The sequence below is a fragment of the Cottoperca gobio genome, chromosome 14 (assembly GCF_900634415.1).
Source record: "Cottoperca gobio chromosome 14, fCotGob3.1, whole genome shotgun sequence".
NCBI lineage: Eukaryota > Metazoa > Chordata > Actinopteri > Perciformes > Bovichtidae > Cottoperca > Cottoperca gobio.
The window spans coordinates 11,641,660-11,657,283 of NC_041368.1; the positions used below are offsets into that span (position 1 = coordinate 11,641,660).

General features: G+C 38.8%; 1 protein-coding gene across 1 annotated transcript in view; it reads left to right on the forward strand.

Moving 5' to 3' along the window:
- Nucleotides 1-5,212, forward strand: part of LOC115019241 (seizure protein 6-like) — a 102,629-nt gene extending 97,417 nt beyond the window's left edge. Inside the window, 8 exon segments of the mRNA XM_029448702.1 lie at nucleotides 598-794; nucleotides 1,557-1,751; nucleotides 2,620-2,811; nucleotides 3,705-3,835; nucleotides 3,837-3,900; nucleotides 4,386-4,424; nucleotides 4,526-4,634; nucleotides 4,724-5,212. Of these exon segments, the coding sequence (XP_029304562.1) occupies nucleotides 598-794; nucleotides 1,557-1,751; nucleotides 2,620-2,811; nucleotides 3,705-3,835; nucleotides 3,837-3,900; nucleotides 4,386-4,424; nucleotides 4,526-4,634; nucleotides 4,724-4,883 (1,087 nt within the window). The 3' untranslated portion in view covers nucleotides 4,884-5,212.
- The last annotated feature ends 10,412 nt before the right edge of the window (nucleotides 5,213-15,624 follow it).

Below are 15,624 nucleotides of genomic sequence, written 5' to 3' on the forward strand. Positions count from 1 at the left end.
AAAACAACTTGTAGAAATCTACACAAATTAGCTCGTTCAAAGTTTGCTAGCTCTGCCTCTCAATAGTGCGTATCCAATCAAAAGACGTGGACGTGCTGACGTTATCATACGCCTTCTAGGTGGCCCCGGTGTCCCCAACTCGAAATCTGATTGGTTAACGCCACCGTTTTGTCTCTGTTCACTTTAAGCGACAGGCGCCCAAACTATTGATTCTGAAGGCCTAAGGGCAGATTTCTTGGACCCTGGCAACACATCATGGCTGAAATATGATTGGATAAAAGCTCTAACATAAAGGCCAGCCCTCCAAATCTCGATCTGAGGCTGGAAGCAGCGCAACCAAGAGGAAAGCTATGAAATGAAGAGAATAGACTATGGGGAATAATTTAATACATATTTGTGGAAAAAATATATAAAAATTAAATGTAGGCCAGCAGAGAAGGTCTTGCTGGCCCTGACGGCCCATCACTGTGTAAATATGAACAGACAAAGAAAACAAAAAAATTGGATCTGAGCAATAAATCCGAATTGAGCACTCAGGATTGCAATGTGAAGGTAGCCATTAGGAATGTAACCATTTATTTTTTATGTCTGTTCTAGTCTCCATGTTGGTAAGAATGACCTGCTGACCTTCTATGATGGAGATGACCTGACAGCCAACATCCTGGGCCAATACAGCGGCACACGGCCACACTTCAAGCTCTACACCTCCATGGCTGATGTCACTATTCAATTTCAGTCCGATCCTGCCACCAACATCTATGGATACAACAATGGCTTTGTGGTCCACTTTTTTGGTGAGACTGTGGTTTTGCAAATTGGGATAAAAAAAAAAAAAAAAAAAACTTGATTTTCTTCTCCAGTTAGCTGCAATCGATGGCTTTTTTTTTAATGCAATGTATGATACACTTTTAGTGTAACATTTCCATTAAAAGACAGACAAGAAACCAAATAAATGGTACCAAGCGTTGCATGTAAAATGTTAGACATACTTATAACCCAGCAGGTTACCAATTACAAAAACAACTCTATTCGTTCCTCTGTCTCTTTGCCTCTTTCTCTTGATGTGCCTCTGTCTGTCTTCTGGCTTATCCCAGGTGCAGAGGATGAGATAACAACAAACACAGAAACAAAATAATAGGGTACACTTCAACATCAGCTAGTTTTGCCCAATGCTTTGTGTTTTTGGCCCCGCATGCTGCAGTTAGGAAGGCACAGATTGACTGCTGCCAAACCACATGCTGTGTTCCTCCAAGCACACATCACAAGCCTATATTTACATTGTTCTCCCAATATGCTGCTGTATAGTGCACACAGAATATCTTACAGTTATATGTATTCCCTGCAGAGGACGTTGTTATTTATCAATGCCAGGATTTCCTTGAGGAACCTCATCATGTGTCCCTTTACTACAAGAAAATGTAACATTATTTTAGTATTTCTCTATTCCCCGTACCATTCTCTTTCCTCATTGTGTCAGCATAAATAAGAAGGATATCTGTAATTGTCCATTTCCCATTCTGTCTTTCCTACTAACACAACTGCTCCATTGTCAACAGAGGTGGCGAGGAACGACACCTGTTCTGAGCTGCCGGAGATCACCAACGGCTGGAAGAGCACGTCCCACCCTGACCTCATCCACGGCACCGTCATCACCTACCAGTGCTACCCTGGCTTTGAGCTGGTAGGCTCCGAGATAGTCATGTGCCAGTGGGATCTCACTTGGAGCGGCGATGTGCCGAGATGTCAGGAAGGTACTTTCTCCATTTGTTCGCACTGGGAGAGTGAGCGAAAGTAAGAAGTCACAAGAATCCTTTTGGATTCAGTATAAACCGTTTTCTTATATGAGCTCAAGTTTATGTCCACACACATTGTCCGGACTTTCCCTTTCACACGTGTGGCACACGAAAGGAGATTGTCCGTGTCAGATGCGTTCTCTCTTACTGGAAACACTTTGTTTGGTGTTAAGGGAGCGTTGACGCCTGCGCAGAAAGCAGGATTACACGTGATTTGGTCATAAACAACAGAAGTTCCCAAATCTCGTCGACTCTCCAGTAACATTTTCCTTGGCGTCTTTGTGTAAATGACCCCTTTTCTTAACCCTAGGAAGTCTGTTTTCTTGGGGTATCACGCCAGCCACAATAGGAACGCCATCAACACCCATCACACGCTCGCTGTGAATGCCTCGTACAATGAGCGGCTTTATTCACACATGGAAATTACACAGACTTTGTACTAGGGAGCTGGCAGGCTAAAGTCTGTTTGATGTCCGATCTGAATGACTCAGACATTTGCATTCTCACGTACAGCTTCACCGGGTGATCTCTGGATAATTTCAGGGTTGCAGTGCATGTGGTAAAGGGGCCATATGAGCAGACTAGATGATGTAATATCTCTGCTTAATTTTGCATTAATTTGAATCCTTTCTTTTTAAACTTTCAATCTTATTCATTTATCCATCTTGTATATCATTAAGACGTGTCCGTTAGGAATTGTTCATAATCTCAAAAAGTTATTTATCCCTGAAACAAAACGTTAAAAAATGTTTGTATTACTTAACTACCTCTGTTTCTACCACCAATGATAACAAATAATCTTCATGTCTTTTTTGTGATATATCAGTTATGACATGTCAGGACCCGGGAAACGTGGAGCACAGTCGTAAGGTGATCGCAGGCAACCGTTTCACTGTTGGATCGACGGTGCAGTTTATCTGTAATAAAGGCTACATCCTGTCCGGCAGCAGCCTTCTCACATGCTACAACCGAGATTCAGCCACACCCAAGTGGAATGAGAGGCTGCCAAAGTGTGCCCGTAAGTCACATGAGTCAGAAACATACATATGGACACAAACTTACTCAACACACTGTTTGCACACTTTGAATATATGATTTAAACATGTTACTTTCATTTTGTGCTACTTTTTTTTCTTTGTCGACCAGACCAGAACTAATACATATACGTATAGTGAATTATGTATGCTTTGTCTATGACCTTCAAAAGTTAAACAAGGGTTCTTAAATCATTTTTGCGCATCTGCAATAGACACATTTGGAGAACTGCTCAGATTTATAAAGACAATAATAGGCACTGATGATTAGTGGTAGACCGATGCCATTTTGAGATAATCGGCATTGGCTAAGTCAACACCAGAGAAGTTCACTGCACTAACATTGTTTGTTGATGCTGCCATTGGCTGATAAATGCGTTGTTTAGTGCACTTAAACTTATTTTTCATACATAAGTTATTTTCTTTTTTTCAAAGTTGCAAAACATTTTTGCATTACCTGTGAACATTTATTTGGTTGATACGTTGTTTTATTTAAAATGAGTGCACTGCAGACAGACAAGCAGAACTACTACTACAAAGACAATGCAAGACAATATGAGGTTAAAATGATTAATTATGTTTCAATTAAATTCAGCAATTTTGTGTCTCATTTGTTACAATTATTAAATAGTATTCTATCAGATGCAAAAGGACAAAAAACTATAAACAGCAACAATATACCGGCATTATATGTGGGCCATCAGCGGCTCTGCTATTTAAATATCGACATTACAGTACATTGTACAAAAAAAAGGTCTATCTTGCCTTTCAGGTCTCTTTTAATGTTCCTGTTGCCTTTTATACTGTATGTGTTCACACACTTGAAAAAGATGCATAGCAATGTTTTCGTGACGTGAGTTATTGTCCTGCCTCCCAGCTGAAAAGTATGAGCCGTGCAGGAACCCTGGCGCTGCCTCCACCAGTGTGCAGAGCTCTGAAAAGGCCTTTTACCAGGCAGGAGAGATGCTGACCTTCTCCTGCCACTCAGGCTACGAGCTGCACGGTGACTGCCACCATCTACTGCATCCCTGGACACCCGTCGCAGTGGAATAGCACTCCCCCTGCCTGCAGAGGTAAACCATGATAACTGTGATATTTCTAAAATGTAATATTGACATCATGTTAATAATACACATATGATAATATCGTGTAAATAATCCAGCACCTCTTAATTAACTTCCATATATTTCATTCATTTGTTAAAAAAGAGACACAACGCACAACGCACAAAGTTAAAGATGAGTTTGACTGATAACATTACTTATGTATTTATTTTTCTTCTATAGATATCGCAATAATATTGTTACCTGTGAATAATTTTTGGCCACGATAATCATGTAGTGAATATCTGACCTGGTAACAGCCCTACCTCACACTGTAACAAATTTTAACAACAACATGTTTTACAATTGACATTTGGAAACACAGTGCAATCTCGACCATATTCCATGCTATTGATTTTGTTGCGTTTTGAGAATGCAAGAACTTATTTGGTATGTAAGTATAATATATAGACTCTGGTGCAAATACTGATTAAACTGCAATTATGTCTTTGTAGCAGCCTCAACCCAACATGTGAACGAACGCAGGCTAGATGGTGAGTTATGTTTCTAAAAATTGTCGCATCATTATATTGATTTTTTTTGTTCATATTTCACAGACAAAATCCCTGTTTTTGTCATTATTTTCCCGTCCTAGTTGTTGATATGGATTATAGCATGGAGGGAACCAATATTGCCCTTGCAGTTTTTATTCCGACTGCAATCGTCCTGGTGGTTGTTCTCAGTATTTATGTCTACTTTGCAAAGTAAGTAGTAACTTAAAACTGCCTTTATTTCATTTGCCATCAAAATGAGCTTTTACAGAATGTTCCCTGTTTCTCTACTCTTTACTCAGACTCCAAGGGAAGACTATCAGAATGCCGACATCCCTGCCACCGTATGACAACATGACAGAAGAGTCAGCTTTCGACAACCCTATATATGAGAGCGGAGTAAGTACAGATGTCATGAACATGCAAGACGTGGATTCACAGAACACCAGTGTGCTGTCTTGATCCTTTCTCATCTGGCTGTCATACTGTTGTCATCTCACGGTTCACCAGCAGAGGGCGCCCTCCACCTCATCTTTCATCACCATGTCATTCATCATCAGTAAGAGCTAGTACTTCTAGCTGATACAAAATCGAAAGAAGAGACACTTTTCCTCCCCTCACTCTGTTGTCATCTTGGATTTTCATACTCCATCCACATGGAGGAGTAAAGTGTGAGACTTGCAGTGCATTATTCACATTGTGGTATGTCATCTGTTACCCCTGCCATATAAATGTATCATTGTGTGTGCTGCAAAGGTGTGTGAAGCCACGTGTGCAAGTCTGCACAGATGTTATTTTTTCAAACAACAACAATGTTATAATGTGTGCAACAATGAACTGTTAAACAAAACATGATTATTTATCATTTCATTGTTTGTTAATAGTGAAATAACTTAATTAAAGTTTAAATGTAAATTTACATTTTGATGGTTGTTATAAAGTGTTACCCTATGAGAATAGTGAATATATGCATAAGTTATCTTTCATTGCTTTTCTTTTTTAACTGCTGGTCTCAATTGCGGCCTCTCGTCTTTTCCCTGCTTCTTCAGCACTGGCAGGCTCATTCTAGATACTAAAACCTGTCAGTAAGTCCACTTTGGCCGTATTGCTGAAGAACGATGAGGTGAGATCTCCTTCTGATGCTAAGAGCTCATCTCACTCACTGTCACTTCACCCTTCCACCATACAGTTGGCATTTTGTAGAGATAGTTTTCTACAAATGACACGATCATTCTGCTGTTTACAGCGCGCGCTCAGTATACAGAACCGTTGGTTGGTAAAGGCCCTGTCACACATATCCGTATGGCAGAAACATGCCGGCGTATATGAAAAGTAGCTTAAAATTAGTCAGAGTCCAAATACGTCCAACTTTTCTACAGCGGTGTTGTAGCTGACGTATACATAACGAATACATAACAAATTATTATACGTATGTCAAACCTGTTGATAGTGTATCACTTACTTCGTTGGGTATTTGTCTGATACATTTTGTATAAGTAAGTGATACTCTAACAATAGACATGCGTATCTGTATACGTTCACTTTTCTGATCCGATCCGATGAAACATTGGACGTATTTGGACTCTGACAAATGTTCCTATACGCCAGAATACGTTTCTTTTTTGGTTTTCAGTGTTAAAAAAACCAGCTTTGGCCTAACTTAGCTTTTAACTTGTTTTCCACTTGACCCCACCCCCACCTTCCCCTTTGCATCTCTCATTTATTCTCATTCTAACATTTCAGTGAAGATAAAGTTGTGTCGTCATCAAACATTAACAATTGTATATGTGTGATTGTGTCATCTACGTCACATGCATATTAGTCACATTTTCATATCCGTGTATTTTAAAGTAAGGATGCACCAATCTGACCTTGTTCAGTCCTGATACCGATACCTGGGCTTTGGGTACCGGCCGAATAACGAGTAGCGATCCTGTACCAGTGCTTAATAATCTGCATGCCTCGCTGTGTGCAAGTGACTACGTTCTTTTATGTGTAAGGCAACATCAGGTTTAACTTAACGGAATGTAACAAATAAATGTATAGATATACATTTACTGTTGTTTGTATTTGGCTCCCTCAGCTGAGCAGCACTTTACTGTTTTGATATTTGCATATTTCTTAAGAAAGGATTGATGAAATAAAGTAAAAGAATAATTGTAAAAAAGAATAGTCAGATTAGGATCGGATACATCCCAATGTGCACCCTAAAGTAACATATCCCAGAATATATCTTATCTTATTTCTGTTTTTGTCATGTTCATACCATATTGTTTGTCTATTTTTTGTATTTTTTTTTGGTTATTAAAATGTGTACGATAATACTGATACAGTATTTCTTATATAGTGAATTGCCAGCACTATAGAGTAGATGCATGTCACACAGGTCACGTGGCATGAATTGAAGATAGAGAACATGCATGTGTTTTAATATGTAAATGTCAAAATCACACTTTGTACTGTCCTCTATCGTTCTGATTCCTTGTTAACTGATTCATGTGTCTGGTCTTTACAGGGCAAATGAAAAAGATTAGGAGGTGTCCATTTAGAGACCTTAAAGCAAGAATTGCTCAAGCTTTGCCTTTTGGGACCCTCTCTGCACTGCTCATCTTTTTCCTCCAACCTTTTTTGTTCCCAAATGATTTCTTTCCATTTTCCCCTTTTGTGTGTATTACTGAAAATATGTCTTTCTGTCCACAGTCAAACCTGTGAATCTGTGGATCACCATGGTGATATTTTTATAAAAGTAAAATGGTGATGACCGTTGGTGATTGTATGTTTTTTGATTACTTTTTTTGATGCCCTTAATCCACTAACAATTAGAGACTAAACTAAATTGTGCTTTGATTGCTGAGCTCTGTTGGATACCGATTCCCCATCACTCCACATTCTTTTGAATTCTCCATCATTACTTTCTTTTCTTTGTGTGTATGGGTCTGCTATTTGTAAATAAACTGCCTGTCCAATACGAGTGCCTCACTACTGAATATAACCTGAGAAATCACGTGTGAAAACGTTTGTAGAACTGAAACTTTTCGTTTGGCCTGACATTCTTAGCATTCCACGCTGTATTCAAGTATTTTCCATCATACAGTGTCTCTTCTAGAAACGAACAGAAAGTATGCCGGATATTTTCCGAGGAGCTGATGCGTGGTTCCAACTGCGTCCAGCCTCAGAGGACTTCTCACATGGGACCCATCAGCTATGCATTACGTTATTCTTCTTACGTCACACTGTAAAGTCTGCCTCAAAGGATAAGAAGCAATTTGTCCATTTGTGTATGTTCCAAAATGTGGTTGCACGTCGGCATCATCGAGATATAAGCGAGTGAAACCCTGTGATAACATAAAGTGAGCATATGATTTCCCCAACTCACTGATGAAGCCAACATCAGATTGATTCCTGCGCAACTCAACAATTGAAATTGTACAGTGTGCAAAAAAGATCCTCATGTGACAGGGTTTTTATTCACTTTGTTGTGGTGCATCTGCTTGTGTTACATTTGTAGATAGACTTAATATCCTTTGTGCATATCCTTTATACTCTAACAAATTTTTCTTTCAGCCTCAAAGCTGGTGCAACCACACCCAGGAAACCAAATTACCTTCAAATATATATAATCCCCTGATTGATAATAAAATAAATTGTTGTTTAAAGTATTGTCATTGACTCATTGAGTAAATTATGAGTGTTGTTCATTATTAAAAATACACATGGCACTAAATGCAGCATCATAAGCACCATTATAAATTGAAGCCATAAATTGTTCAAACCAGTTATCTGCAGTATGTGTAATTGAAGAATGCATGTTAATATGGAAGGAGGCACCATATTAAAATGGCCATACAGCTCTTTACCTCCAGATGGCAGCATGGTAACAAGTAGGACACGAGGAGAAGTTAATATTCTAAAGCTTTTTGTTATACTCATACCGTAGTTCTCATTCAATTTATAGTGTGTACATTTCATTTCTCCTAATTTTCTGTTTATATTTAAATATTTTTGGAGTCCTGACATCTTTATATTTATTTTCACTCCTGACATATTTTTGACCGTTATATCTAACACACAAAAAAATATTTATTGAAAGTTAAATAAGACATGACAAAAGAGGACGTATGCAGAAATGTTGGGACTGCTGGAAGTATCTTGGACTGTATTGTAGACTGCTGAAATGAACTATTTTCTTTTAAATATGGGAGATTTACAAACAATTTGTATTTTTTTGAGTAGGATTATTGAATGTTAAATACACCAAGTTGTCAGAGTTTAGAGTTTACTTAGATCCACATTAGCATGCAACAAGAAACAACCTTAAACATGTAAAGATAAACCAGATCCTCAAAGTTCAAATCCCTGAGAGTGATTTTCTACACAGGGCAGGGCACACAGACTTCTTTACACTGTTTTGACAGCATACAAATTATAATCCACGTTCTGCCTTATTTCTGTCAGTATACTTCCTGAGGGATCTGTGCTGCCAGATTATTCTTTACCAGCGACTCTGGTCCTCTGGTTGAATTTGCATTCTGCTAGTTTATATCTGATAAAATGACTGATTATAGGTGCAGCCAAAAGGTTTTTTTTACGACCAAGTAAAGCTTTTTTGTTTTTGTGCCTGTGTTTATGTGGGAGCTGGTTTGTCTCAGCGAGTCGTTTGGGGAGCAGTCACCCGCGGTTTCAGCTGAGCTTTCACTCTGATGCAGGGGGCACGAGCAGTCTGAGCCATTAAAATGTAAATTTCCTGTGCAGTCGGTCAAGGTTGAGGAAAAGGACCACAAGTGAGGATTTGCTTATGTGTCAGCTCGTTCTCTTTGTTCACATGTTAATCAGCGACAGACTGACTCAATGTCTGCTATCACACAAATGAAGAATGCCACTGAGGGGGGGGGGGGGGGGGGGGGGGGGGGGGGTGTATAATACAAATATATAATAAAGCACAAATAGAAAAATAAAACATTGATTGCTTCAAGGTTGGCTTGCAGCTGCTGTGGTTTATACCCTTTTTATGTGTGTTGTTTGAAATTCAAAATGTAAACCTTTTTAATGAACTGTAAGGCCGCATGTGATTCAGTTCCATTAAATGAAAACAATTAGAACTTTCTACTTAAATTCAAGCAACAGTCAATCAAAATACAGATATCTCATCACTCTTATGACCAGCTCATAACTATGGAAATTGTCTCATAGCACAAATAACTAAATTGAACAACAAATCGCTTCTGATGTAAACCTAATAAAAAAGAACACCATCTGTCAAGGTTTTTGGATTATATATTAATACTTGCTGTATCCTGATTTGATATTTCTTAATGTTAGTATATAGGCATATATAGCAGGGCCAGGAACCCTATTGAAAATGTAAAATTGTGTTTGCAAAAATAAACAACTTGCACATGAATAAACTAACTTTAACTGTGTTGTTATGTAGCACAATCTTTGTTAAAATAAAATCCATTGCTCCATTGTTATCGGAAGAGAGTTGTATTATAATGCCAGTAGGTGGCAGTCTATTACCAACATCTTTGTCCAAGGGGGTCAGCTGCCTCAAGTGCATCATGAAGACCATCTCCAACACTTAATACTCCCACCATGCACTAGTGGTGGGCCTGGCTGCTTGGTGTGGGGGGGGTAGGTTACAGGACAGGATGGTTCACAATTAAACTAAAACGTCCTGCTCTCAATCCAATGGAGACCAGGACATGGCAATTAAGCCACTAATACTGCAGACCATTAGACCTCCCTCTCTGTGTCGGCAGCCCCAGGGCGTACAGTACGCTCACCATGGAGCTGTGGGATGCATATTATGAGAGATAGTTTAATGTAATGACCCATTCAAAGAGCTCTAGTGTAGTATTCACCGAGTTTTAGGAGTTAGGGAAATTCCGCAGCATTGTATGCCCAGTAAAACACATGGGTGAACATATTTATAGAAGGGGGAGACAGTATTTTGTCATTAAATATTAGCAATGAGTTCTCAAATGATTGCTTCCACCGGTCACAACAGAGCAGTTATAGTGGCATTCTTTTATTTTATTTTAAAAGAAAAATGCAAATGTTTCCTTTCTGTCTGTTTAAGTCTCACATTTGAGGTTTAATCAGATTTATCAGGGCTTTGATGGTTCACCCTGAGGCTTCTTTCATTTTTTTTTTTTTTTTTTACTCTTCTGTGTTTTTAGCCAAGATTGACAGGAAAGCTCTCCCTCCCTAAAGCATGATTCCATTAATCTGATTAATGTGCCATTAAAACAGTATAGCAGCAGAAATATCAACTTAGTAATGGAGCCTGGACAGGTTAAAGCTGCCTCTCATTTAAGGTACAGTAGGTGCAGGAGAAATGAAGGTTGTAAGGTTTCTTCACTGAGGTTGTGACCTTCACAAGCCTGAACTTTGTTCACATAGACCTGCAGTATATGGGCCTCCATATTTCATTTTTTATAGCTGGCTTGTGTGTGCTTTAACCATTAGTAGAAACAAAGTACTTGTGCTTTACATTTCACACTGCTACTGTCTTGTTATTACACCTACAAACCTTGAGTGGCTTTTTCATGACAGTTTAATGAACAATATTCCTGCAATTAGCTTTTCTTTCTGCTGCACTACATATTTGTAATAAATATAATCAGAAATATACACAGAGATTTGAAATTTCAATTAATGACTGAGGGTAAATGTGTATGTATACAAATACAACATATCATTTTAATAATAATGTAAGCGTTTGCTGGAACTCAGTGGGTCATTTCACTGTTTCAACATTTAAATGAAGTGTAAAAATGGTGTCCAAGGATGAAAGACCACTGAAAAGGAATTTTCTCTTCGATCTTTCAATCTAACAATTATGTATTTCTTCGTCTTTATCCCTTCATTGCTCATGTAAGAAAATCCTCCAGTATGCTACTCTGCTGTATTTGTTACGGAACCCGGGAAGGGGATGGCTGATGAGGCAGGCAGCCGTGTCATATCGCACAGACAGGGCTCACTGTCTTTGTTATTACAAACTGCAGCCTCAGGAAGCCATTTTGCACAAAACAAAGGGTAAGCCCTCAGCACGCCCCTGGTGTTGCTTGATGTGGCAAGATGCCAAATCTCACTCTCCAGCATATGTAGGGGGTCAGGGCTTCCCTAATGCCCTGAGATCACTGAGACTCATGTAAACAAAGAAGTGCTGGAATTATCTCCATCTCCAACCTCTGGATCCACTCCTGGCACAGCTGATATCAGACAGAGAGGGAAATACATTTTCATTTCCACCAGACATTCTAAAGTAAAGTACTGTGAAAAGGGACAATGTGCCTGTTTCAGAGGATATCTTGATTCACATCATTTGTTTAAATGGAAAAAATACATGAGTATATGTCTATTCTTTTATTTTTGGGGGGGATTTGGGGAAAATGTGCAGAATTGCAACAGCGGGTCTTAGAGCTTACAAATATCACCACTTCCACATGAACAAGTCCATAGATTATTAGGCAATGATGATTCAACTATATCAAAAATATGTATAATTTTATTGATATTAAACTGTTTTTATCAGCAAAATAAAAAGTGAAGTCTCATAAGATCAGCAGTTTTTATCATGTCGTGTTCAAAGTCACTTAAATCCACTTTCTTCATTCTGATGCTTGGTTCGAACTTCGTGCAGACCATGCCTACATGCCTAAATGCATTGAGTTGCTGCCACGTGATTGCCTAATTAGATATTTGCATTAATAAGCAGTTGAACAGGTGATCCTAATTTCTTATTGTCTGTTAACCCTAACCCGTTACAGAATATGTTTAGTGGGGGACAGCCATGTTGTTGAAACTTGCAAATTGTACAGTATCACTATTTTCCACCAAAAATGTGGCTATGATACAGTTTAAAGTCTGGGGGTGTTGATATATATAGTGTTTGTTTTATTTTTTTTACATTCCGTCAGAAATATGTACTACTACACAGTTTCAAATAGATGTTGCAATTTCACGACTGTGGGCCTCAGAGGTTTTAACAACCGTTGTGTGTAAACTGTGTTAAGAGATTTCTTACAAAATGCCATTCACTGCCTCTCGTGAGGAAAGGTTGTTGATGAGGCTTGAATGTTTCTGCACAGGTTATTGAGCATGTGAAACATATACACACCTCTTGTTTTTACATTGATATCACATCTATTACAATTCAGAATAGATTTGGCTTTACATGGCTCATCGTGGTTCATGTTTACCTCCTCCTGCACAACATGTCCAGTCAGACGCAGCCGGAGGTGTTTTGACTAGTGGGATGTAGCAGGGGGAACACACTTCTTGTACTTTTAGATGTAAAGTGGAAGTGATTACTGGCAAAGACATATGCTACGTGATGATTAAAGGTTAAATGGTGTAAAGGTAGCATTTAAGTGTTGATGATGAATGGATGTAGAGGGAGGATAAATTATTGTGACGGTGAATAAAGCTGGATGTTGTTGGACTAGGCTGGTCATGTGGAAACCTCAGAAGGAAAATGACTCAATGGTGAGAATGTCTTTTAGCCTGTGTGTAGCCCCAGAACAGAAGCATGGAGGAGAGGTGGTAAAGGTATGCACAACATTGAGTGTTTAATAGGAAATGAGTGCACTGGGTTCGAATGTTGTCAGGCGATTAACATTCGAAATGGGTGCGAGCAACCGCTCTGGATAAAAAAGATAAATAACTGTTTTGCTGATGTGGTTGCATAAAACGAATAGCCCATGATTGCTAAATTTAGTCCAAATGAAATCACCATATCATCCACATTTTTTATATTTTTTGATAGGCAGGGACACAGAAATGGGGCAAACCAGAGCCGTAAAAAAATAATAATAATAAGGAAATAAACGAGACGCAAAGCGCTGCCCTATGCCCCCGTCACGTGACACCATAGCATCCAAACTTTTTATCGTTGCTTTTGAGCACTCAGGGTGAGTTTCTAATTTGTGGGAATTATTAATTACGAATGGTATAACAAATACACATCTAAAGATTAAACATATGTGTTCATAACTGTATCAATAGAACACATGTGAGAAGCTCATGGAGCACCGGTACTTCTTCCTTTATTAGTTGGTTTAAGTCCTTGCATTTGACTTGTTAAGCAGTTTTATTATTGTTCCCATTGTAGTTCTGTGATTATTTCCATTTATTTTTATTTTATATGCCCGGCATGAATGAAGTTCTGTTTTAATTGAAATTGACTGAATTAGATTATAAAGTTGACCCAGCTTCTCTGTGTCATATGTCAAGTAAGGCAAGCACAATTTTACATAATTTATTTGTTCTTTGAAGAATTGATTCACGTTTAAAAACTTGACGGAGACACAGAAAAAGCAAACAAACAAAAAAAGCTTAATGTAGATGTAGATAGATGGCGTAATGGCAGAAATAAAGGTGCATTTGCAAATTAACTCGGTTTACTTTGGCTGATGATCATAAAGGTGAAAGGTAGGTGGGTTGAGAAGCTGCTGTTAACCAGGTAGAAGAGGGCTTGACAGGGGCGGCTGGAGGTAGAGCAGGTTGTCCTTTAAAAGCAGGTGGTTCCATACCCGGCTCCTCCTGTCCACATGTCTCCGTGTACCAAGACTTTGAGCCGATCATTGCTGGCATTAGTGTGTGTGCTTGTGGATGGGTGAATGAGAGGCAAATTGTTGGGTGCTTTGGATAAGCTTTACAGATTCTCTCTCTACCAGACTCCACGCTGTTTTGCTCCTTCAACAATTTAATTTAGAGTTTATTTGCTGCTGTAACACTAGAATTTCAGTCTATCTATCTATCTATCTATCTATCTATCTATCTATCTATCTATCTATCTATCTATCTATCTATCTATCTATCTATCTATCTATGTCTGTCTGTCTGTCTGTCTGTCTGTCTGTCTGTCTGTCTGTCTGTCTATCTATCTATCTATCTATCTATCTATCTATCTATGTCTGTCTGTCTGTCTGTCTGTCTGTCTGTCTGTCTGTCTGTCTATCTATCTATCTATCTATCTATGTCTGTCTGTCTGTCTGTCTGTCTGTCTGTCTGTCTGTCTGTCTGTCTATCTATCTATCTATCTATCTATCTATCTATCTATCTATGTCTGTCTGTCTGTCTGTCTGTCTGTCTGTCTGTCTGTTTGTCTGTCTGTCTATCTATCTATCTATCTATCTATCTATCTATCTATCTATCTATCTATCTATCTATCTATCTATCTATCTATCTGTATGTCTGTCTGTCTGTCTGTCTGTCTGTCTGTCTATCTATCTATCTATCTATCTATCTATCTATCTATCTATGTCTGTCTGTCTGTCTGTCTGTCTGTCTGTCTGTCTGTCTGTCTATATATCTATATATCTATATATCTATATATCTAGTTGCTATATGAATGTTGTCAATAGGCCAGATATGTTATTTATTGTTACCGTAAAGTTGTTAGAAAACTAATTAATAATTGGTTGTTTCAAAAATGAATGTTGTACGTTTGAATAGGTTGGATATGTGTAGCTGCCCAAGAAACCGGGTTTTTGTATGTAGAAAAAAAGTGTCTACAGTCTACTCTGTATGCATGTGCGCCTGCAAGTGTCTGTGTGTGCGTATGCGTGTGCGTGTGCGTGCCTGCGTGTGTGTGCGTGTGTGTGTGTGCGTGTGTGTGTGTGTGTGTGTGTATGTGTGTATGTGTGTAAGGTATAGAGATCACACTGGTGTATTATCTGAGCTGGAGCAAGATAGGAGATGTTTTCCTTCCAGGATGCTGGGCAGGTTTGAGATTGAAGGGTCTGAACAGAGGGGGGACAAAAGCGAGCGAGCCAGAGGGCGGAGGGGAGTGGATGAGCCGGTGAGATGATAATGCAGCATGACACCTCTGAAATGAATCCCTGGTTACCATGGCGAAGAAGCGGGATGGGACAGTCTCAGGAGCCTCAAATAAAGCCAGCTGTAAATGATGTTTGATTAGTATTTAGATCATGTTCCCACTCAGCAGAGACATTTTGTCAGCTGCTTGTGCACCAGTGCATCTGCTATTGTTAAGCCTACAGCAGCCGACATGAAACTTACAACTCTAATTTTTACAGTATATTAATTTTTATTACGAAGCGTAAAAAGATGTATTGTTCCTTTAGCCTTAAAGTGTAGCTAGATATATTATGCAGTCATTAATATAAAAACTACATAAGATGCAACTTGCAACACTAGTTTGATACTGCATGGAATATTGTTAGGCACTTATTAA